Source organism: Phyllostomus discolor, chromosome 4 (assembly GCF_004126475.2).
Source record: "Phyllostomus discolor isolate MPI-MPIP mPhyDis1 chromosome 4, mPhyDis1.pri.v3, whole genome shotgun sequence".
In the NCBI taxonomy this organism is placed as follows: Eukaryota; Metazoa; Chordata; class Mammalia; order Chiroptera; family Phyllostomidae; genus Phyllostomus; species Phyllostomus discolor.
In genome coordinates, this window is record NC_040906.2 from 62,371,283 (window position 1) to 62,397,121 (window position 25,839).

A 25,839-nucleotide genomic window follows, 5' to 3' on the forward strand; every position below is an offset into this window, starting at 1 on the left:
CCGCAGGGGCCACACAGGCACAGAAGGATGCAAACCTGACACTTGGGCCTGATGGGGGCAGAGAGCAGTTCCTCCAAGGAACAAAGAAGTCTCTACAGCCCTTCCTGAAGGTCACAGTGCACCGGGCCAGTGACTTCACCTCTTCACATGTCACAGAGAGGCACCCATATCTGCCCGACAGATCACCTGAGCTCTGTGTCCATCCACAGGCCCCGCACTGGGGAAGTGAGGAAGCTGGGGGCTGGGGAGTGAGGAGCACAGCAGGCAGCCCTGCACTGGGGACCTAAGGACACTGATGTCATGCTGAGCAAGATGGGGGAAAGCAGACCCTCTCCTTCCAGGAGAGCAAATCCGCTCTGGCCCTCGGCCCCTGGAATCAGGGAATGTGTGACAAGGGTGGCTTGTCATCGGCGATCTTAATAATGATTTCACCTGCCTATTCTTAAGAATTTCTTACACAAGAAGAGTCACTTTCAACAACAGCTGCCATCCACGATGACTGATTTTTTCCAGACGGCACAACCGGAACAGAATGCAGATGTGAAGTGTGAGCCACTGTGGATCTCTCTGGTGGTGCCATTCCTCTCCGTACAATCAGGCTCACCGCCACCAACTTCACCTCTCAACTCAAAAATAAATGATAAACAAATGCCAGCAACAGACTGGAATTTGTGTCAGTTTTGCACATTGGAGCATGGGGTGGAGGTGGGAGGTGCTCACATCCAAAATGTTCAAAACCCTGTGGCCAAAGCGATCCTGTCTGCACTCTGAGAGTTGGCACTGATAGGTCCTGGTCCTGACACAGCCCTGGGCTTGCCCACCACAGGTCATCCCTGCCATGGTGTTAATGCGAATGATGTCTAAAGCAGTGGGACACTTTTATATACATTATCTGGATGGGCCTGAACATGACCCCTGTGAGCGGCCCCTGGGATGGAAGATCTGGCAGTGGGTCACACCACCTGGACCTGGTGCTCCTCTGCGACCCTCCTCCAGTAAGGCCGCCTCTGCCCTCTCCTCCTCCAACTGCAGCTGAGTACCACAAGCAACTAACCCACATGCTACAGACAGGGGCATAGCCAGCACATATTTATGCAGGATACTGTGGAAAGCAATAAACTCAGGGCTTCCATTTGATGAGGCCTGAAGCAGCTGACGCACCGTACGCTCCACTCTCCTTTATTTGGTCAACAAGGTTCCTGGGCATTATAAATGGGCCCTTTAAGTCAGAGTGTCTGCTGCAGCTGCTACTGAATTCCTGCAACAGCAGCACATCAGAAGTGACAGCCCTGCACTAAAAATAGGACTCAGTGCTTTAAGGAGGCACCAGAGAAGCAGAGGATGGAGCAGCTGACAATCGGAGGAGAGCGCCACCTAGGCTTGGCGACGGGGATGGATGCCCTTGGCCTCTTCCTTCGTGGCCTGACTTACTGTGCGTTAGTGATGAACTTCCTTCTGAGGTGAGAAAGCACAGGCTGTGAGAGCCTCAGATTTCTCAGGCTTGAGCCGATCACTTTTGCCTACACATTCTAATGCCCCCTCATTTGCAAAGGGTGCCAGTAAACAACAGGACCATGCTGTCCTCCTTCCACCAAGACTGGATATTTTTGGCTGCATCCCCCAGGACCCCTGAGGTTAGGCTGCATCTCAAATGTCAGCAGCCGCAAGGACTCAAGGATACCATATTCGGAAACCAGTGAGACTGAAGACTAGTCAACTGCATGCTTAGACAAACAAAATCAAGGCAAGCCTGTGCTCTGGAATTCCAACTATTCTGCTTAAAAGGCTGACCTCTGAGTTGACCACCAGACTCTAATGAGGGTCACTGCACACGGCCTGGTCAGACAGCAGGAGAGGGGACCGGGCCGGAAGGCAGTGTGCCCTGGCAGTGGGGTTGTCTGCTCAGGCTTGTCTGCTGGCCAACGGGATTCAAAGATGAAGGAGAAAATTGAAATGAACACATGGCACTTTTTAGGACTCTAGTTGGACACAGTTTCTTTTACTTGCAAAATCCTTAACAAGATGGCACTACAGTAATTCAATGTCCATGAACGCAAATATATCTGTCTCTAAGGACTCTACCTCTACCTCAGCAACACTGTCCTCAGAGCACGAGTACCTTTGTAAGAGCAGACACTCGCTGTAAGAAAACCTGACTGACATGCAAGAACATGAAGCTATGGAGAACATCAGTGAGGTGTGATTCTCTGTGAAAACTTCTGCAGGATCGTCTACGAGAATCTTTGACATATGCAAGTGCCCTGGGCGAAGATCTGACTTACTGAAACACACCTGTCCATGTGCCAGGAACACAGGCACTCCCCCCGCAGGGCGGTTTATGACATTTCATCGCAGACCTGTCTCTCAGACACACAGGGGTGACCTGTCAGCCCTCTACCCCATACTCCTGTCCCAGTTTGGAGACACAGAGAGAAGGGTGACAGGTCAATACCCACAGAAGCTGCTCCCAGATTGCTGGTGGCAACCTTTTCACACATCACACACTGATGGCCCAAACCACGGACAAGGACGAGCCAAGCACGTTCCCGAAACAGCGCACACTGCGGCGGGGCCACTCCTGCAGGCAAGATGGCCGATGGACGTGGGCGCAGTGGCTCAGCTCTGCTCGTATTTATCTGTGCAAATTATTTACTAATGTATCAGCTTTTCCCATCACTTATAAAAATTAGTGGAAAATAACAACAAAAAAAATGAAACTGCCCAAGTAGCAGTAAACAGCAGGGTTCTCATAAATGTCATCTAGGTGCCGCCAAGATTGAAACCATTAAATGTGACAAAGGCAGTGATGTTTCAGCCTCAGGTGAAGACTCAGAGCAAACCCCACTCAACTGCAAAGGACAAGAGCCAAAGTAAAAAGTGTACATGAAATGCTCAAGTGCTCAGCTATTTTATCTAAGAGCCAAAATATAATCAGGGCCCTGACTGGTGTGGCTCAGTGGGCTGGGTGTCGTCCTGCAAACCAAAAGGTTGCTGGTTCGATTCCTGATCAGGCGACATGTCTGGGTTGTAGATCAGGTCCCCAGTTGAGTTGGGGAGTGTGCAAGAGGCAATTGATCAGTATTTCCTTTGCATATTGATGTTTCTCTCCCTCCTTTCCCCTCTCTCTATAAGTAAATACATTTTTTAAAAAAAAAAGGATTTTATTTATTTTTAGAGAGAGAAGGGAGGGAGGGGGAGAGGGGGGGGGAGGGAGGGAGAGGGAGAGGGAGAGAGGGAGAGGGGGAGAGAGAGAGAGAGAGAGGGAGAAAGAGAGAGAGAGAAACATCAATGTGTGGTTGCTGGGGGTTATGGCCTGCAACCCAGGCATGTCCCTGGCTGGGAATCGAACCTGGGACACTTTGGTTCCCAGCCCACGCTCAATCCACTGAGCTACACCAGCCAGGTAAATAAATCTTTTAAAAAATAAAAATATAATTAGGGATTTCATGATTTTTAAGCCTTGTTTTGTTATGCATTTCCTTCTACCACTGAGGGAGGGAGGCTTCTGTTAGAGAGAAGAGCAAACTTCCCAATAGCTGTAAATTCCCCTTGTCCACAAAGAGTGGGCAGCTGTTTGATCTAATGCTCAACAATGTGCAGCACACAATGAAACACAGCAAGGATGCTCTCATTGAAAAATGTCAAGACGCTGAGAGACGAACCGCTGAGAAGCCTCCGCACCCCAGCCTTGCTGGAGCCCCTGTGGCCAGGGAACAGCCACGCTGGACCTTATGAGGAGGGAGTCAGCACTGCCCACGCGCTCTCTGAATCTCACAGGCCCACCTCTGGAGCACCTTCCTCATTGTCCTGAACCTTCCTGATTGCTCTCCATTGGGTAGAAATGTCCCAGAGGAGCCTGCAGGGGCAGGCAAAGGCCACTGGCTGAGGTCAAGGCGAGGGAATCTGCATCACAAAGCACCAGGCAGCCATCAAGGAGCAGGCACACATTGCTGCCTCCCCCTCCACATCGGCCCACTTCCCACTGCACCACTACCTAGAAAACAAGGCAGGGATCAAATCTGAGGGACAGGGACACTCCTGGTGACTTACAAGTTCTAGGATAAAAGCACACTGTCAGTCTCTGTGCATAGATTAAAGATTAAAGATGAGCCTCGAATTACCAAGGAATTCTTTAAAGAAATAAAATGTGCAACTGCCATTAAACAGGACTTCATGTGGGACCAAAATGCTTTTCTGTTCTTCCTACCTATAAAGTAATTGCAAAGTAACTATGAGTCTATCACTCACGACCAAATGCATCATGTAAATTAATAACATATCACAGCCCTGGCTGGTGTGCTCAGTGGATTGAGCACTGGTCTGTGAATCAAAGGGTTGCCGGTTTGATTCCCAGTCAGGGCACAAGCCTGGGTTGCAGGCCAGGTCACCAGTAGGGGGTGCATGAGAGGCAACTACAGATTGATGTTTCTCTCCCTCTCTTTCTCCCTCCTTTCCCCTCTCTAAAAATAGTAACTAAAATCTTTAAAAAACATATTACAATAATAATTAATATTAACAATCAACTAATCACAACCCTGGCAGCATATTACAGCTGTTAAACACTTACAACTTACAAGCTCTGGACAAAATGCTATGGGTGAATTCTCATTTCATCTCGACAGGAATCTTTTAAATTAGATGGTTATGTCCACTTTATCAAAGTGAAGGAATGAGTCACAAGAGTCACGTCATTTGCCCCAAATCATGAAGCCAGTGTCATTCAGGAGCCATGCTATCAAAATAGGAAGGTCCTTACATATTTTAATAACATACTATGACACTGCAAAGTGCTTCCTTCATGATGCTTCATGGAATTAATTCATACATTCATTTAATACACAACTACCTTTGATGAGGCAAGTACCACTCACCCAGTTTTAGAGATGACAAAATGAATGCTCAGAGACGTTAAACGGTGTGCCTGAGGTGGCACCGCTCACCGGAGGCAGGCACACGGCTGGAAGTCGGGGAGTCTGCCGGAGTCTGAGTTCTGAACTCCTGCGCTGTGACCTCTGGAAGACTCCTTTAAAAATGTCCAACTAATCAAATGGACCATGAGTGCTGTTTTAGAACAAGAGTGCAGGAAAACACTATTCTTCTCCTGAAGAACTGTTAAGCTGTCTCCCATGGACAAGAATAATCTACAATAACCCCATTCCCTTCTAACTCTGGGCACATGGCATCGGAGGCCAAAGCAGCAGCTCGACACCGTGACCATTCAGACACGATGGTGGGACATCTGTGCTGTCCTTCCTGTCCTGGTCCTGACTTTATTTTTCCCTATTCTTACATGTATCTTTTCAAATAAGCCTCTTCAAATCCTTTGAAGAATGATGTGTGCTATAAATAACATAAATTCAATTCAAAAACAATTTCCTAAAACGTGGATGACATAAATCACCTTTCATACAGACTTTGTTCTAAAAAATCTCGGAAGATCGCAGCTTCGCGCAGCTGTCACTTCTGACGTGTGCTGGCGCTGCCCCCCGTTCCCGGCAGATCCCCTTCCACACTGAGCTATTTCCAGTGCATGGAGCACACTGTTCCCCCTCCGCTCCTGACAGGGCGAGCTCTGGTGCTCGGGGGAGGGCTGTGTGCAGGTCACCGTGCAGGGCGTCTTCACATAACCACTTTATACAAGTTCAATATCCGGTCTCAAAAAAGAAAAAGCGAGAAGGAATCCAAATATCATTTCAGCAAGAATCTGAAAGAAGCAATGACAGTTTCCTTGCGGGAGGGCCAACCACCCGTCGGGAGCCTGAGGAGTGACTGAAAGACCAGGCAGCGGTGTTTGTGGGTGAAGAGGCTCTAAGCCACCCAAATGTAGAGGAGGACAAGTTTCTGTTTTCTAAAAAGGATTATGTAGGAAACACTCGCCAGAACCATGTCTCTGTGTACAGCAACAGCAACATGATAAAGGTGTGAAGAGAGTGCTTGTAAGGGGGCGAGCTACCAGGCGTTTGCACCTGAGGCACACGTTTTCGATGTGCCATGCCCCGCCCCACCCCACCCCACAACGTGCACCTCCTCCACCCTGTCAGGCAGGGACACAGAGACCAGCTGATTCCTCTTATCCTCTCTGCAGCAGGAGTGGTCTCCAGAACACCCCTACATCAGGGCCCAGCCCCAGGGGTCTGCAAGAGCAGGAAGGGGACAGACAGGGTGCGGACAAACCCAGTGCCCTCAGTTCTTACCCCAAATCAACCCCCCTCCTGTTAGGGTGACCCTTAGGGTGACCCTCACACCCACCACACTTCTACCAGAGCCTGAGTAATCCCCCCCCGGACTCCCACATGCCCCCCCCTTTGTCCTTCTTCTTACAGGGCTCCCCTCCTCTCAGGGTCCAGAGCCACCCCTCTCCCGCACTCTCTAGGGGTCTGCAATGCCTAACCTTTCCCTCCTCTTTTGAAGTCCTGGGTTACCCCTCTGTCAGCCATCCAGGGTCCTGAGTTACCCTCTTTCATGCTTTTTTTTTTTTTTAATTTTATTTATTTATTTTTAGAGAGGGAAGGGAGGGAGATAGAGAGAGAGAGAAACATCAATGTGCAGTTGCTGGGGGTTATGGCCTGCAACCCAGGTATGTACCCTGGCTGGGAATCGAACCTGGGACACTTTGGTTCCCAGCCCATGCTCAATCCACTGAGCTATGCCAGCCAGGGCTCTCTTTCATGCTTTTACATCAAGGACAATGAAGAACGTCTGCCTTTGCTTGGACTGACAGCAACCTGGATTTCCGTTTACCTTACCTTCCTTAAAACAAACCCTAGCAGAGAAAGGAACACCTTGACAAGTATTTGCGAACAACTGTGCCAGTGAGATGCTCGGGCCCTCCCAAATAATCGGGCCTCCAGTCTCTCAGCTTTTCTCCACAAGACACCCTTAGCAAATTCCCTAACACAAATTCTCCATGTGTCCCAACAAGCAATGGACAAATGCTTTCCTTCCAGTTTTTCCCCCTGAAATTCTGCCCTGGATGTGAATGCCAAACAATCCAGTAAGTTTTAAGTTTACTTGAAATTCTTACCAAATAATAGCCCTTCCCTCTCCAAAAAAAAAAAGTGTAGTAAAATTCAAACAAAGAGAATGTCATTGCTAACCCAACCATCAGGCCCCATTCCCTGGGTGCGTGCACTGTGTTCTGGGGCGGCCTTGGGCACAGTGCACTCAGCCATCGGGGCCTGGGTGCACCTGCAGCTCAGACTGAGAGGTACCTCCCCTCTGGGGGGATGGGAGGAGCCAGGGTGGGAAATTAAAACAGTGCTGTGGAGATGAAAGTGAAACCTGGAAAACATCAAGGTTGACACACAACTATATTTCATGGCTCAGTGAGGAAATGGGTGTGAGGACCCTCTCCCCGAAGGCTGGCCGGGAAAGGTCCCCTGCCCTGCTGCCAGGTCTCAGACTCAAGTTCCAAGGGTCGCAAGGTCGTGCCCAGGTCTCTGTCCAGAATCAGGGAACAGTGAACTGTGGCCAGCATGCACGCCAACTGAACTGCTCTTCAGCATGCTATGGAGATGGAGGGCAATGTGGCCATGTAACCTACTCAATTTACAGTGGTCAAAATTCAGCCCTTTGTGGACGTAGAGGCAAAAAAGGTGTTTTTTTAACAGCTTTAGCATAAAAAAATACAGAACATCTATGATGACTAAACATCTTTCGAGAGTATTTGCCAAGTACATCACAGCCAACATAAAAGAACCCTCACGGGAAGCCTTCCAACAGCAGGACTAACCACCTCTGCTGCAGCGCCACCTCCCAGAGTTTAGGCAGCGCAGTCCCGGGAGCAGTCTGCTGGTGGCGCCCTACCCACAGGTAAAGCCCAGGTCTCTGGCTGGTTATCAGACCAGCAATAGAGCAATACAGAGGGTTTCCAAGGGACAACAGTGTGAGAACACAGCACATCCCGGGCCTGCGGGTCCGGCTGATGGGGCAGGAAGGGAGCCGGCATGGACCCAAAGATGGGTGGGGCCTCCAGAAGCCACCCTGTCAGTTGTGCCCACACCACCTTGGGTTGCTAATGGCTGTGCACCCGAAGATGAAGACGAAGACGCAATCCAGTGCCCTGCCACACTCACAGCCCAGCTCCTTCCCTGCCACTCCAACAACCAAACCTCTCCCAAGTTATGCAAAATGAATGTCACCTAACCTAAAATTACATGGCTTTGTTTCCTGCAAACCCACTTGTCCACTTGGTCAACACCTACGTGAAAGTGCCAGACTAGGCGAGTGGCTACCAGGTGGGACAGCACAAGAGACAGCCTCCCCGTCATCACAGAAAATTCCACTGGACAGCACCAGACTGGGCCCAGTCGCCGTGCACACAGGTGAGGACAAAAGGCATGGAAATTTCTGCCCTGCAGAAGCCCACAATTTGGGCGAAACAGCCTTTTATCAAATAAGCAGCAGTAGCAATCAAATTTATAAGTGGCAAGTGCTACAAAGGGAAATGCGAAATGACTTAAAGGAGTCAGGGGTGGGGAAGGCTCTGCTTACAAGATGCATTATTTGCACGAACACTGGCAAATGCTCACATAGAAGGGCCTCTCTACTCCTGCAAAGAGAAAGAAGCTCTCACCAGAAACAGACACAGCAGGCTCACAGTCAGCTGTGAGTTCCCTAGAGTTTGGAAACACAGTCTGACGATTTGCAACAGCATGAGGTCACCGGGTAAGCATCCAGCATCTCCGATCCTTTCAGGCTGGGCTCACTGACATCAAACACCGGCGTGGGAACAGTCACTCTGTCAGGTCGGGCCGTAGCGGGCACCAGCACTTATTTGTCATGGCTGTGGAATGCCGAAACCGAGAGCACACAGCATCAGATGGGCTCTTGTCAAGTCCTGGCTGCCCGGGAACCACGGGACTGAGTCAGCCTGACTGCGGGGCAGAGCTGCTGGGTGCAGAGACACACCGGCAAGGCCAGTCCGCAGCAGCCCCAAGCTTTCTCCAGTGGGTCCCACTGCTTCTCCATCCGGATGAGCATGAGGAGACGTGCTGAAGAGCCGCCAGACTGCAGACCTGATTTTGAAGGGCTGGGCTCTCACCATCAAATAGACACAAAAAGCAAGTGGCCCCAGGTGCTGGGGAAAAGGGAAATTTAGCCCTCTAGAACTGGTGGAGATAGTCTACGATTTCTGAAAACTGTAGATTTACTGCCACAAGCCCTACACCAAACACTGTTACCACTTTACAGGACTGCCTTTAAAATCTTACATGCTTTCTTGTCTCTTTAAACCTAAGACAGGAACCATCCCCTTTGTGATGACTTCTGAGGACTCTGGGTCATCAGCAGGGAGATGCACCTGGTACTAAAGATGCACAATTGTCCCTACTCCCACCATCTCCACCTGGACTACCTTGAGTAACGAGGGACCTCAAATAGGTCTGCCATTCCCTGTGCCCCGTCCTGTAAGCTGTCATCCCCTCTCACAGATGACCTGCTCCTTCCAGTCAGCACTGGGCATAGAAACCACACTTTTGCAGAGTACAGGACACACATTGGGACTGCAAAGGCCTCCCTCCACCCCACAGAAAAGTGGGGAAGGCCGCTGTGCACAGATTTAGCGTCCCCTCTTCTGGAATGTGGCTATCAGAGAAGGACAGGCAGGTGGCTGTGCTCTAAACAGGGCAGCATCACTGTACAGAAAACAACAGGCCCTTCAAAGCCAGCCAGGTGAGCCAAAAATAGACCCAGGAGACCCTGCCTTGTAACCCCATCAGCAGGTATTTTAAAGACACGATGTTCACAGCTGAAGCTACACTGACAGACTGGTCTAAACTTACACAAGTGTTCAAAGACATATAACGAACTGTATTATTCACACAGAGCTTCCAGTTGTTCTGTCATCTTCCCACACTCCAGACAGAATCAGACTCATGATCCTGCTCCAGACTCATCATGGCTGGAGACAGACAAGCTCCGTCCTCGAGTGTCTGAGACACAGAGCACCACTGACCACACCCAGGAATGAGGACCAAACAGAACCAGGAAGCAAAACAACTGCTTTCCCTTCCAAGGGTCCATAGCAATGAGAAGCAGGACACAGAGCAGCGCAGGCCACACGGCCAGGGCACCGTCAGGTTGCTGCTCAGTGGAAATGAGGACAGTGAGCTGATGCCTGTCTGCGCTCTCATTGTCTGGGCCTTCTGTCCTGGGGGCGTAGGGGGCTGAGTAACATGGGCCCTCCATGGCCGAATCCCAAACAAGAACCTCAGGATCTGGGCAATGCCCCAAATTTGCAGATGCTCTCATTTAAAACTTCCTCCGCAAGATTTCAAAGTACAGCCTTCTTTGACAATCACAGACCAGGAAATCAGGAGGAGCAGGGGAGCAGGCAAGGGTGGTCATTTCTGAAGGAACACAGGAGAAAGGTGGCAGATGAGAAACGCTGAGAAGGTGGGACCGATTTTACTGACACACAGCCCACAGAGAGCCCCCAGGGCCCTGCGCACCTGAGAAACAGTGCTCAACTGTGCTCAACTTTTTCTTGGTGTAAATAAATTTTTTTCCAAGTCCCTCAAACTCTTGGGTGATGAACTTCACCTTGAAGCCTGCTGAGGGAGGATGAGAACTACTTCTAGGTTGCAAGTGATCTGAAAGTTACGCTTTGGAAGGTGGGACTGAGCCGTTCCTCAACTTTTCATTAAGACTGATGGGAATCAGTGGTTTCTCTTCCATGACTCTTCAGCCATCAACCTAGCAGACTCTCAAGGGGGCTGGGCAGGAGGTGGTGGCGGTCCTGAAATTCAGGGTGGGTCATCGAGAGACACAACAGACCACTCACACAGAGCCTTCAAATACAGCCCTTCTCTGGGTTCTTCTTCCAGAAAGAAAAATCGTCATCCATAGTAAAGGTTGGAGATTCCCATTTGAGCTCCGGTGTGCCGTTAGCTACTACTAGCACTAACCCCATCGCCACCTCGGGTACCTCTCAGTCTGGGTCACCATAAGTTGGACACCTCACACAGCTTTCACCGCGGTTCTCTGCCTGTCCTGAAGTGCGAGTCACTGACACCACCTGGGGTGCCTGTTAAGAAACAGAGTCCTGGGCTCCCCAGGACCTGCTGAATCAGGATGTCTAGGCACCCGCATGCTGGGGTTCCTATCGTTAGGTATGTTTGGACAAGAATCTGTCTTCACCACGACCCTGGAAAGCAGATACCGAGTACCTCATTTGCCAAGGAGGCAAAGTAACTGCTGCCCACAACACAAGATGGAAGTGGATGCAACTGTTTCTTCCCCAGAGTGCAGAGCAGCCTATACCATTTAAATGTGCAGGGGAAAGACTCTGTAAAGAATAAGGACAATAATGAAACCTAAACATTTAGCCCCAAGCATAATTCAACCCTGTTTGGGGTCCTGCACTCTCCCCGGAGCAGGTGCCAGGCCACTGCCCCCTGAGGCACCACACCAGCACTGCCAGCCACAGGTGGCAGACCCCTGGTGGGGGGGGGGGGGGGTCGCCAGGCCCTAAGGTGCAACAGGCCTGTGTCTCACCCACCCCCAAACTCTGAGGCTTTTCTTAAATATGAGTTAGCTGACAAGCTCTATGCACTGCCATTTGGCTTGTTAGGAAATAATTCAGAAGCATGTGGAAACAAATCTGCACTGGAGAGGTAGAAGTCATGAGAAGTACGTCCCCTGCAAGTACACATTCAACACTGTTGGCTACATCTTTTCAGTGACTTGTACCTTCAAGTCTCACATTCCAATACCAATTCAGTCCAATAGAAAACCTCAAAGCAGAATTCTCCATATCAAGTTGACAGGTTGCCAACTCAGATCTTCATTAAGACACACTCACCACAAGCTTCCCTCCCTTGCTACTGTGAAACACACATACTTCACAGCAACGGACATGGACTTGGTAGCTTGTTTTCAGTATTTTAAGTAGGCCCTCGAGGCCTGAGTCCTGCTCTCATTCAACAAGGCAGGCAGGCCACAGCCTTTCTTGCACCTGCAGTACCTGCAGCATCTGTAGCATCTGCAGCATCTGCAGCTGGGGCTGGAAGTTCCTGCCGTGCTCACAGGAGACCGTGTTGGTTAGGTTAAGGGAACACCTTTGTAGGTATCTTAGCTGACATTCATCAGATTAATTGGAACCTCTAGTCTAATTTGAAATGATTCAAATTTCATATGCTTTTAGGAAACTTTGTACTGCTCATTTGGGAAGTTTTAAAAGTTGTATGCTTCAGCCCTGGCTGGTGTGGCTCAGTGGATTGAATGCCAGCTTGTGAACCAAAGGGCTGCTGGTTCAATTCCCAGCCAGGGCACATGCCTGGGTTGTAGGGCAGGTCCCCAGTAGGGGGCGTGCAAGAGGCAACCACACATTGATGTTTCTCTACCTCTCTTTCTCCCTTCCCTTCTGTCAAAAAATAAATAAATAAAATCTTTAAAACATATATAAAATGATTACTGTGAAAAATTTTTTAAAAATAAAAAAAAATAAAATAAAAGCTGTAGGCTTCAAATGCCTCACAGTAAAGCAACAACAGGATGATGTGTGTCCCAAATCATCCATAAGGCGATGAGGTTAAAATGGGGCCCAAACAGCAGGCTGGTCCAGACCGTAAGCATGGAACCGTAATTACCTGTTTCTCCCCACAGCGTGTCGGCTCCGTTGATGTCTATTTCATGTTCCTTCTCCAGCCCCAGCAAGCACTGGACCACCTGTCAGGAGTGGCAAGGTGATTTAATGAGTTCTCATAGCCGTATGTGCTTATTAGAGCCCTTGTATCAAAGGAGAGAGTGTGTTGTTTTTCCACCATGATTATCTCATGCTGCACAAGCAGAGAATATATAATGAAAACCTTTTCAAGCAGAATTCATATGCTATTCACACTTTCACTTTGGGAAGGATAAAAAAAAATCTCAGTGAATTTCAGCAACATTGTTCAGGATTACAGGTACTCAGAATTTTAATGAATTCCAGCATGACCCAGATACGCCAGCCCCATCAACACAGGGCCCAGGAGATCACAGGACGGGCAGTTTCTGCATAAATTGCCGGAAGATGGTGACTCCATTTTCACAAGGAGAGAAGACAAGACAATGCATATCTCTTCAATAAAATAAACAATATTGTCCAAATGATTTTTCTTCCAACAGCGTTGCTATTCTTTTCCATATGGGCATCTGCCCCACCAAAGGGCAGGTGGGGCCACAGGGGTGGAGGCAGAACCTGGCTCATGGACAACCGATGTACTGGAGCCTGGACCACAGCCATCATTCGCCCTACACAGCAGCAGCAGCACCAACAGCAGCAGCAGCAGGAGAGGACAACGAAGCCATTTTCCTGTCTCCTGATCTGCACCCTTTGTGGTAGGCTGAACAACGCCCTCAGATATGTCCATACTTCCATCCCAAAACCTGGGAATGTTCCCTCATATAGCAAGAAGGAATGTGCAGATGTGATTACATATCTGGAAATGGGACAATTAACCTGAATTACCTCAGTGTGTATCTCACATACACCTGATGTCACCACGACTTCCTTATAAGAGGGACAGGAGAAGCACGTCTGAGGGAGGGGGATGGGAGACAGAGGCACAGGCTAAAGTGATGCACTCTGAAGACAAAGGAAGGGGCCACAAGCTAAGGTAGCTTCCAGAAACTAGAAAAAGCTAAAAACCATTCCCCTCTAGTGCCTCCAGAAGGAACACTGGCTTCCTAACACATTATTTTTAGCCCCCTGACCTCCAGATCTGTAAGAGAATAGGCGTGTGCTGTTTTAAGCCTCTGAAATCTGGGTCACTTGGTACTGCAGCATTAGGAAGCCAATACAATATGCCCTTCAAGTGTTTTGGTGAATGAATCCTGCCCTTCTCCACAAAGCCGTTACTGGCTGGGCTGAGGTTGCTTTTACACAGCACTCCTCCCAGCCAGCTTTCAAACGAGCTGAGTTTATCATAAACCTATCATATATAACAACTCATTTTTATGAAATATGGTTTTTTAAGAAAGTATTTTTTCCAAAACTAAAACATAGACATTGACAGGTATTGTTGTATATTTTTGTAAACCTCTCATGTCTTTCTATTCTCTTATGTTTCTGCATTCAATTTGTGGCAATATATTGAACCAATGTACATTGTATATATGTATTTTTAATGTGTGTGCACCGTGTGTGTGCACACAGCTGTGTATGTCTGTGTTTGTGTTTTAAATGCCACAAGGTAGGTAGCCAGCCAGCTTTGCGCCCAAATTTACTTTAAATCATTGTGGGGAAAACTCTTACCAAATACTGGCAAGTCTGATTGCCCGAGGATAACACAGAGTGAGAAATACACGGAAGGCAGCAGGAAAGGCATTATTAAATTCACTGACACACTGTCAGGAGATGACGATTAAACCTCCAGACAGAGGACTGCCAACACCTACCAGCAGTAAGTGCCCTACTGAACTACTGCAGGAAGGTCTCCTCCGGTGCAGGAACTGCAAACGACAGTCTTTCTTGCAGGCTGTGAGAGCAGTGATGGTGTATTTTTTAAATCCTTCAGTGCACTCAAGAACAATTTTAGAATTCGGATCCCATGTGATCATTTTTAAAAGATCACAAGGACAAAGGAATGAACCAAAGTGTGTGGGGGGTGTTGGGGTGGGGAGGTGGTAAGGCCGAAGGACAAGAGGATAAGAGTAGAAGAGGAAGGAAGAGAGAAACAGACAAGGAAGAGCAGAGAAAGAACATTACAAGTGTTATGAAGGGCATGTGGGACGGTCTGCCCCCATCAGAGGATGCCAATGCCCTGGACTGTGGCTAAGTATGGTCAAACCAACCGCTGTTTCTTGAAATCCTCATTTTCTTTCATCTCTTCCTTGCGTCACAGGCTAGTACCCTGAAGAAGGTGACTGGCACAAGTACCCACCCCACTGGACTACAGCTTCCAGATTCCCAAGAAGGAAGGGGGCAGCCACACTCACCGAGCTGTGGCCCATGCTGGCGGCTGCTGTCAATGCCTGCTGCAGGGCTTGGCTCTTTTTCAGTGCACCTGGCTGTGAAGGACCCACCGACCACTCACAGCTCAGCAGGTACTGGAGAACGTCACCGTGGCCCCTCAGTGCACTATGCACCAGCGCACACTGGCCTTTCTTATCCAGATGGTCCAACTGGAAAGCAGGAACAAGAAAGGTCACACTTTAGGTCACCTTTTCTCTGAGAGCACAGATGCCACCCAAGTGCTGTGTGCAAACCCCATCCCACTGCATATGTACATGGGGTTTCTGTCCCAACACATCTTTCTGGAATACACCAAATCCCCGTTGGAATTACTTGGACATGGTGAATGCACTGTTCCAGGTTCTGGGTTCCGCTTATAGAACCAGCTATCAGGCCACCCTCCTCACTCCCTGTGTCTCTTCAGCAAACAACCGGGAGCTCTGAGTTCTCTGGGAAGCAGGTGTGAGGACGCAGACCAAAAGCTCAGCCAAAGGCTTGTGCTTACCAACTCCAGTCCCTTGAGTGGAACGTTCTAAATCCGCTGTGACAAGCTATGATCGGGGGAGCAGAGCAGTTCTTTAGTCACTAAGCCAGCAGGGCCAGCAAGAGGGCGGGATCTGGAAAACCCAGCCGTGAGTGAGGAGGGTCAGGAAGAGACTCTGCATGGCGTCTGACTGGGGAAGGAGGCCATGTGCAGGCAGGGGACCAGGGACAAGTCAGTATGTCAAATGTGGCTACAAAGCTGGGAAGGCCAGCTAGCCACAAAAAGCATTCGTGTGCTGCGTACCTCCTGAAGGTTCAAAGGCAGCAGATAACATGCCACTCCCCGACTACACTTGAGAATACTAGGCTGAAAGAGGGAAGTAGAGTACAGACTCTCCTTGCTTGCACATTCTGGGGATGCTCTGACCCTTGGCCTCCTCCTACAGACCTCTCAGCTGGGATGGGAGGGTTCCTGTCAGCCTCTGAATAAAGCTAGGTCACGGTTTGGATGGGGAAAGGGAGGCGTGGGGATGTGCACGAATGTGCCCGCTGGAAGGCTTAACAGCAACGACTCTCCTCTTCCATGAGCTGAGTTGAAGTTCAGCCATTCCAAATGTCATGTGAAAAACAAAAAAGGCTCCCTTTGTTACTAAAGCCTAATGTCTTTTTGTTAAACCTTAAATATCCTGATCAACATAAAGGCAAATATCAGCAATCCATTTCTGTTGTCATTCAAAGCACATATCCCTCCCCTGCCACAACAAAATGCTCATAGTGAACCACATGGGGTTCACTGTGCACTCGGCTCTGTCCTCATCTAATCTAGGAACACCGATGTTCCTGCAGTAACTCACTGAATAAAAAGGTTAACATGCTGACTAATTTAATGCTCACACAACAGCCCTGTAGTACTATTGTTTTGCCCACATTATAGATGAGAAGCCAGAGGCATGCAGCCTCAACAACTTGCCCGATGTCCCAGCTGGTAGTTGGAGAGATGAGGATTCTGGGCTAAGACCCATGGAACTCATTTTATTGTTTCAAAAGAGGCATGAAATGGAGTAAGGTGAGAAAAAAAATCAAACATTTAAATCTTTTCAACCTATCAGTGCTGTGTTAAATTCTGTTGTAAGTTCTAGGTCCACACTTGCAGCCTTTTGAAAGGATGACCCTACACCTGCCTCTGGTGGCGAGGGACCTGCCTGGTGGCCTGCCTCCCCTGGGCAACATTAAGCAGAGTAAGAGCTTAGGAGCAAGACACAAGGCCCCTTGACTCCATGGCTGTGCACTTGAGCACCCACTCAGGCAACATCACACAGCAGTGCCTGAGCTCCACCCTTTCTGTTTATGGGGTGATTTCTATTCATTGCAATTCAACAATGTAGAGATGAAGGAAAGACTGGCCCAGTCAATAATTCTAACAAGGAAGTGATGGCACTTCCCACCCACCGGGGAAGGCTGCTGCTTACCCTTGCCCCCTTCTTGACCAGCAGACACACCAGCTTCATGTGGCCAGCAGCTGCCGCGTAGCAGAGGGCAGTCATGCCGTTCTCTGACATTCCGTCCAGGCAGGCACCAAATTCCAGGAGCAGAGTGACCACTTCCTCATGGCCAAGGTGAGACTGGACGCACAGGATCGGGGCGTTATTTAACACTTCTGTCCTGTAGTTTACGTTAGCCCCTCCCAAAATCAGGAGGCGGCTCACCTGTTGGATAGCGTACCCCAACAACATTAATTTCTTACATAAATTTCACAGCATTTAGAGCAACCTTTTTTTAATCCTCACCCAGGGAGATGTTTATTAACTTGAGACAGAGTAAAAGAGAAGCATCAATCAGTTGCCTCCCACATGCAACCCATTGGGGATCAAACCCACACCCTAGGTATGTATCCTGACCAGGAATCGAACCAGAAACCTTTTGGTGTATAAAATGATGCTCCAACCAACTGGGCCACCAGGCCAGGGCAATATTTACAACAACTTTTGGGGAGAAGGGCAGCATTCTCATTTTAATCCAGTGGTCCTCAAACTTGAATGTCTGCCAGCATTATCTGGGAATGTGTTGCAAGTGCACATTCTGAGTGTAGGAACATAAAATGGGCAGCAGCTATGGAAAACAGTGTAGAGGTTCCCTCAGATCTAGCAATCCCACATCTGGGTGCATATCCAAAGGAAACAAAATCAGGATCCCAGAGATGTCTGCTCTGCCACGTTCACTGTAGTATTATACACAATAGCCAAGAGATAGAAGCAAACTGAATGTCCTTCAATGATTGAATGGGTAAACAAATATGCACGTGCATTTGCATAACATGGAATATTATTCAGCCTTTAAAAGAATGGAAATTCTGACATACACTCCAACTTGGATGAACCTTATGGAGATTATGCTAAGTGAAATAAGCCAGACACAGAAAGATAAATATTATGATTCCTTAGGTGAAGTACCCACAGTAGTCAGATTCACAGAGACAGAAAGTAGAATGGAGGTTCTACTGGCCAAGGGCCAGGGGGAGGGTGAAATGAGAGTTGTTTAATAAGTATAAAGATTTAGTTTTACATAATAAAAAAAACTTCTAAAGATCTAGTGTACAATAATGTGAATATACTTAACACTACTGAATTCTACACTTAAAAACAGTTAAGATAGGACTTCCGGCCAAGATTGAGGCATAGGCAGATACACTTTGCCTCCTCACACAACCAAACAAAAGACAGTAACAAATTTAAAAACAAAAAATAGCCAGAACTACCAGAAAATCAAACTGTATGGAGGTCTGACAACCAAAGAGTTAAAGAAGAAACATTCATTCAGATCAGTAGGAGGGAAGGAGACAGGCACACGGGCAAGAGGAAACGTGGTTCCACATTTGCACATGGATAAACCAGGAGGAACAACAGGGGAGGGAGACAGACCATGCCACCTGGGGTTCCAGCCCAGGAAATAAAGCCTCAAAACCTCTGGCTGTAAAAACCTGTGGGGTTTGGGTGGTAGAAGAAACTCCCAGCCTCACAGGAGAGTTCATTGGAGAGACCCACAGGGTTCTAGAACATACACAAACCCATTCACCCAAAAATCAGCACCAGAAGGGCCCCATTTGCTTGTAGGTAGCTGGTGAAGTGACTGAAAGCCGGCTGAGAGCCAAGCAAGCAGCCTTGTTTCCTTTCAGACTCCTTCCCCACATACAGCACTATAACGCAGCAAAGTGGGTTGCCCTGCCCTGGCAAACACTTAAGGTTCTTTCCCTTACTACATAATAGGTGTGCCCAAACAAAGAAATATGGCCCAAATGAAAGAACAGATCAAAACTCCAAAAATAGAGCTAAGCGATGAAAACATAGCCAACCTATCAGATGCAGAGTTCAAAACACTGGTAATCAGGATGCTCACAGAAATGGTTGAGTATGGTCACAAAATAGAGGAAGAAGTGATAGCTATGCAAGGCGAAATAAAGAAAAATGTACAGGGAGCCAGCAGTGATGGAAAGGAAACCAGGACTCAAATCAACAATTTGGAGCAGAAAGAAGAAATAAATATTCAACCATAACAGAATGAAGAAACAAGAATTCAGAAAAATGAGGAGAGGCTTGGGAACTTCAGGACAACTTTGAAAATTCTGACATCCAAATTATAGGGGTGCCAAGCAGAAGAGGAAGAACAAAAAATTAAAAACATATGAACAAATAATGAAGGAGAACTTCTCCAATCTGGCAAAGGAAATAGACTTCCAGGAAGCTCAGGAAGCTTAGAGAGTCCCAAAGAAGTTGGACCCAAGGAGGAACACACCAAGAAACATCATAATTACATTACCCAAGATTAAAGATAAGAAGAGAATCTTAAAAGCAGCAAGAAAAAAGGAGATACATACCTACCAAGGAGTTCCCATAAGACTAGCAACTGATTTTTCCAAAGAAACTTTGCAGGCAAGGAGGGACTGGAAAGAAGTATTCCAACTCATGAAAGGCAAGGACCTACATCCAAGATTGCTCTATCCAGCAAAGCTTTCACTTAGAATGGAAGGGCAGATAAAGTGCTTCTCAGATAAGGTCAAGTTAAAGGAGTTCATCATCACCAAGCCCTTATTATAGGAAAGGTTAAAGGGATTTATCTAAGAAAATGAAGATAAAAAGGAACTATAATAGCATAATCAATAAAGGATATTTTAAAAAATAGTTAAGATAAAACAGAGACTAAAGGGATGATTACCAGGAGGGAGAGTGTGGGGGCTGGGTGAACAGAGGGAAGGGAAAAACAGTCAATGACACCGTAATAAGTTTGCACCGCCACAGGTCATCACTAGAATTAGGGGCCTGACACACTGTAACATATAAAAAATGTCAAAGCATTGTACCTACACCTGAAACCAATGTAACTAATACATATCAACTATACTGAAATTTAAAAAATTTTCAATAGTTATGACAATAAGTTTTATGGGGTTTTTTTTAAACAAAATTAAAAACAAAAAAATTCTAAAAGCGCATTCTCACGCCCCACCTCCTGGACTTCTGATTCACTTAGATCTGGGGTCAGGCCTGAGAATGTGCCTTTTTAATGAGTTCAGTGTATGCTAATGCTGTTGGTGCTTATGCTAATGATGTTGGTCTGGGGGGTCCAACACTTGAAAAATCACTGCTTAATCTAAATGAAAACAAAATTAATGTTTCTGGCAATGCAATAATCATCACAGGGTTAAGTAATTACCACTGAGATAACCAGGCCAAAAGTAAATGCGAACATGCTCCTTTCCTCCATAAGACGTGGACCTAAAAGAACAAGCGGAACCCAGGAAAATGCCCGTGCCCAGGACCGTCAGCAGCTCCAGATTCCTAAAAATAACCCTGTTCTAACTACTACACCCACCACACACTGGACTACTTGGATCCAGGTATGAGGGGTGGTTTCTTCACAAATTTTAAAATAAAATCACTGAATAACTTATGCAAATTGTAGTTCTGATATCTTCTGCATTTCTCCACATCACTGAAAAAATGACGGCCCTTTAACACCTATTAAAATGCCTCCTGCATTTGTTCTGCCAGTTCCCTCCACAGTCCGTGCAGCACACCCCCACTCCCCCCGCCCCACCTCCCGCCGGCCTCCCCACCAGGCCTCCAGGCTGCCCACCAGGTGTGAGAACCAGAGACTGTGTCATTCACTCGACTGGAGTCCCAGGGACCATTAAAAGATACAGAAGGATGATACATCATATAAATTCCAAGTTCTTTCAAAGATAAATGCCCACAAGAGTAGCTGATGGGACTTGCACAAACTATAGAAAGTAATGCTACTGGGTGGTGAAACCACCCCTCAGAACAGTGACAGCACGAAGGCCGGCTAGAAGCCAGAGTGCAACCTCTGCAGTGTCCTGGCTGCTGCTGGAGCTTGAAGCCCACGTGACCCAGCAGCCTCTCCGACCTCTCCCAGACCTTTCCCTTCACTTCCCGCACTCTGGCCACATGCGCAGGGTTCAGTGTTTGTTCCACTATAGCAGCAAGCAGCCCTCAGCCTCCTGGCCTTTTCCCCTACAGCTCCCTCTACCAAGAATGATCTTTCTGTAGATGCAGGTGACAGACTGGCGCTGCTCACAGACCTCTGCACACGTGCACACCTGTCCACACACTAGAACACACCCCCAGGCCCGCAGCAACCCTGGGCACTGGCCGTAAGACTCCAGAGTTCACAGGGCACGGCAGGGAACAAAGGCCCTCCATGACATGATGGCCCACGCACCAGGTCTCCCTACCTCCAGGACATCACCTGCATTTCAGGAAGGACAGGACATGTACAGTGCTGAGGAGACCCCATGAGCCAGCACATGCCCTGTCACTTACAGCCCTCGGAGGGGACCCTCTTCTAGCTCCACCCAGGCCAGCACCCACTCAGCCTCGAGCCAGCCGGCACTCGTGGATGGAAAGGCAGAGAACACTCAGAAGAGAAATCAGAGGTGTCCCTGTGCTACAACGATATTTAACACATGACCTCACCCCTGTGACTGGGCCTATTCTGCAAACCTGCATGGGTTTGCTCTTAAAAGCAGCACCAGACTCAAATAGGATTTGAAAGTATTTAAAATTGTAAGTGCTAAATGAAAGTAAGGGATTTTTAGAAAGTGATTTCACCTTGAGTAACTACCATTAGGAATGGAAAGAACAGGATAATGCTGGTGAAATACTTGGGGATTTTAAAGCAGCTAAGGAAATTGATTCTTACCAAGAGGAATATAGGAGAGCCCTGGCAGCTTTCTCAGAACACACACAACATCCCCTCGCTGGGAGGCAGCCCAGACCCTGCTCACCACAGGACGGGCAGGAATGGTGCGTAATTCCTTGGGTGAGCAGCCAGTTTCCCGCCTCTCTCCCACCAATCCCATAACCTCCTGCGATCCATGAGCCTGACAGAAAGATGGATTAAACTGAGAAAAAAGATGATGGATTAAATTGTCTGAGTTCTCAATCAGCCCCTTCACTAACTTGCTGTGTGATTTTCAGAACATTATTCAACCTCTCTGAGCTTCAGGGGCCTCCTGAGAAAACAGCCAGTAGACCACCCCACTCTACCCAACAGGGACTCTCTGCTAACAACTTTGGAAGGTGCACTTTCAGTACAGTCTTACAGACACCTCACAAGACATTACCTGGATGGTATGCACTTAAGGGCAAAGCTTTCCTAAAGATGTTTTTCAACAGTTCACACCTCATTTGCTTCCTGGGAAAAAACATTTCCTTCATGGTGCAATGCTATGGGTATTTTTACTGCTTAACCCCCAATAGGTTTGTGGGTCTTTCCCTAACCCATGGTTCTTCACCCTGCTGCACATGGAAACCAGCTGGGAGCTTGCAAGTGTCCAATGCTGCACCCCACCCTCGGAGACTCTGCCTTGGCTGAGGTACCCAGCTCCCCAGTGACTCCAGTTGGCAGCCAGGGCTGTGAACACAGGAGATGGTAGATGAACCTGTGGAGCATGGGCATGCCCTTACTCAGGCACGCTTCCAGCTGTGTGATCTGTGGCAAGCTACTCACCGCTCTCAGCCTCATCTGAAAAATGGAGATTAGAAACAGTTTCACCGCACTGGGTGGTTGTGAAGATTAAAAGTGAACGTGACACACACACAGAAGCACAGCACTCAGCATGGTCCTCAGCATCCTGTAAGTGCTATGTAAGTTTTCATTGCAATCATGACAACCGCCTTTCACAGACTCTTCAGAAGAAACAAAATGCCCAGGGACAAGGAGAAGGCACAGGAGGGTGCTCTGCCCGGGAACTGCCTCACTTCATACTAACCCGACAGCAGGTGTGAGTCACCTGGACCCACCAAAAACCCCTGGCAGGCAGCTCCTCCTCAGTACCACCAACAGGCACATCCAGGAGCTTCCGAGTGCCCACAGCAGAGTCTCGGTTTCCAGAAAGGAGACAAAGTGCTAACAAAAACAGTTCACTTGCCCATGTAATAAATGCCCAGTATTTTTCCTAGAACTTGAACAGCTCGGTGAGGTTTCCCATCACTGTGAGACAGGCTCTTTTGTTACCTCCGTTTGGCACGTGAGAAGGCTGAGGCCCAGGGGGGGATGAAGCACAGATTATCTCGGGGCGCAAAACTACTGACTGTCACGGAGCAGCGCAGCAGCTCTCGCTGAGATTACTCTGCATTCACGGAAGGGGTTTAAATGGTTCATCCTCTACATTTTCCCCAACTACATGGAAATTTTTCCAGCCATCACCACCACAGACAGTCTCCTTGGATAACATCTAGAAATGGCAGTATTATCTATAAACTTCTGGATTTAATGAGCAGAAGGACACAGGAAGGGGCTGGGGGTTGGAGAAGCGATCGTGAGGAACAGGAGAGGCCCTGGCCTGCACGATCGGAAAGTGCCTCAGTTCCCTGATAGTATCCTAGAGGTTCCCGTCCACATAGCCCCTTTACACTGGGCATGGCCTCGCTGTTGTGCGGAATATGACTGGATCCTCTCAGCCAAGGGACGAGTCCGTGCCTACCTCCATCTCTTCTCCTCCCTGCCTTCAGCTGAGAGAAGAATCACAGCCTGAAGCCTCCTGCATCCACAGGCTTGGGAAGCCCCTGGCTGGCAACCAGTCCCACGGGACAGGGTGAGCCAAACAGCCAGCTGGACGGGAGCCTGGCGGCACTGGTGGCAGGGGCCCCAGTGGGCCGGCCAGGGCCTGGGCTGGCACGCCGCTCGCTGGGCAACGGGAGACTCTATTGTTAGAAGTCACTGGAACGCCGTTAAAATTAAAATTCATCTAACCAAATAATCATTCTGGAGCAAAGTCACTTTAATTTACCGAAGTGACAAACTGTAATTATTGCTCAAAATGACATCCATTCCTGTATGACAACATTTAATACTCTCTAAAAAAAGTTCCTTAATTGCATGCATAATTTTAAATTACTGTAATTTATTCAAGAGTCTGTGAAAACCTTTTTATTTTTTTCCTGAAAGATAAAAGGAAACAGAAGGATAATGGAAAGCCTCAAAACCCTGTAACCAAGCTATAGGGGTATGGGGACAGGGTGAGTGTAGGTGACCCGAGTTCTCTAGGACAAAGGAAAGAGGAGATGCTGACAAGAGCAAGTATGTTAAAGAGGGGCATTTACAACCCCAGGAGGGTCAAGTTCACTGCAGTGTTATGCTGCCCCTTTTAATTTACTGTCTTAAAAACTCATACTCAACAAGTATGGCATTTCCCATTTAACTTTCTCCATATTAAAGGAATAACTTCTGTGCCCACAATTCATTTAAATAGTAAAAACAGAGATTTCCATTTTTATTATTTCTTTCTTCCTTGCCATCATTATAAAATTTTTTAAATTATGGACAAGCCAAAAGGTATACTTTTTACTGAGACAAAAGATGAAACAATGTTATTATAGTAAACTCAACCCAATTTCTGTGAAATGTAAGTACAACAAAAATTCTTAATACAATATTTTATCACGTGAGGTCTAAACTCAGCTGTGTTCTCCACCTTTCTTTTTGAGTAACTCCACCTAGAAAGGAAGTACTTCCCTTGATAGAAGCAGCTTGAAGCTAATTCTCCTTAACCACACCAACAGCTTCCCTGTCCATCTGCCCACAGGCCTGTGTGTGCAGCTCAGCTGAGACACAAGCGCTCACACCTCCAGGTCTGGAGACAGATGCAAACACCACCTCCTGGTCTGGAGAGAGATGCAAACATGCAGCGGTTCTCCAGGGGGGCCCTGCTCCCATGTGCCGGCCAAGGGATGTGTCAGCATGTGATCCAATGTGCCCCTGACCATCGAGTCTGAGACCCTAACAGGGGGCTGAGTCCAACCGCATGAGGCAGCACTTTGATCTCTGCAAACACCCTGCCTGAGTGCCCCCGGAGGCGGTGGTCTTTCTCTGACTAACACCAGGGCCCTGAAGCTCCAGAGTCAGAGCACTGCTGGGCGGTCCTTCGGGCACGCGGGCTTCTCAGTCAGCATCGTTTATCCCCTCCACCCCCAGGCTTCGTTACACCCTCCCCTCTGTGTGTCAGAAAGGGGGGGCGAACGTACAGCACAGTCACTGTCGTCAGTAACACTGTATCGTGTATTTGAAGGTTGCCAAGAGCATGTATCTTAAATGTTATCACCAAGAAAAAAAATGTGTAACTATGTGGTGATGATGTTAACTAAACTTATTGTGCTAGTCATTTTGCAATACATACAAATATCAAACCATTAGGTTGTATATGTGAAATGTGGTGTTAGATGTTAGGTATATCTCAATCTTTTTAAAAAGAGAAAGAAAGTACACCAGGAAGGCAGGAAGGGAGACGGGGGCAGAGCAAACAACTCCGGGACATGGGAAGTGCTCTGCGAGCCCAGACCCCCAGGCACGCATCCAGTGCGTGTGCTGGGGATGGGGGCGGTGCAGACAGAAGGGGAGAGGCGGTGCGGAAGTCTCTCGGGAGTGTCCCCCAGCACCATCTCTGGGGCGTGTGCTCCCTTCCCAGGTGAGTTTGATGAACCCAAAGCGAGAAGTGGAAGACATGCCCGGAAACTACAGGGCTTCCTTTGTCCTTTGCTGCATGACCACATCGGGTCGCCCTCACTACTAAGAGGGGAACAGGTATGACTGTTTTCCTGGAGGTGACGGACAGGGAAGACCTGGCTCCCTGGGAACATGCCTCAGAGCCTCTGCAGGCCTCTGGGCATGTCAGGGCTTGCGGAGCCCAGCAGATGTGTCAAGTGGGTGAGGAAGCTCAGATGTGAAAATATTTACAATCTCATTCTGCTCTGCACTGGAAAAGGTGGCTGCCAGCTGCTACAATGTAAAGCAGTAATTCCCTTACTTGGTGGGAGTTAACCCTTCTCTGCTGATTTAATCAGATACTTGGCCTCTGCATGCTTTAGATTCTTAGGCTGCATTAAATGAGGAATGAAAAAAATCTA

The 25,839-nt window shown here is 48.2% G+C and overlaps 1 protein-coding gene across 8 annotated transcripts in view; it reads right to left on the bottom strand.

The window, feature by feature from the left end:
- Positions 1 to 25,839, bottom strand: part of TANC1 (tetratricopeptide repeat, ankyrin repeat and coiled-coil containing 1) — a 221,118-nt gene that overhangs the window by 14,966 nt on the left and 180,313 nt on the right. For all 8 annotated transcript variants that reach the window (XM_036023439.1, XM_028508691.2, XM_036023438.1 and 5 more), the window contains 3 exons: positions 16,888 to 17,124; positions 14,920 to 15,105; positions 12,591 to 12,669 (listed from right to left, as the gene is read on the bottom strand). In XM_036023439.1, the coding sequence (XP_035879332.1) occupies positions 12,591 to 12,669; positions 14,920 to 15,105; positions 16,888 to 17,124 (502 nt within the window). The remainder of the gene's footprint in view (positions 1 to 12,590; positions 12,670 to 14,919; positions 15,106 to 16,887; positions 17,125 to 25,839) is intronic.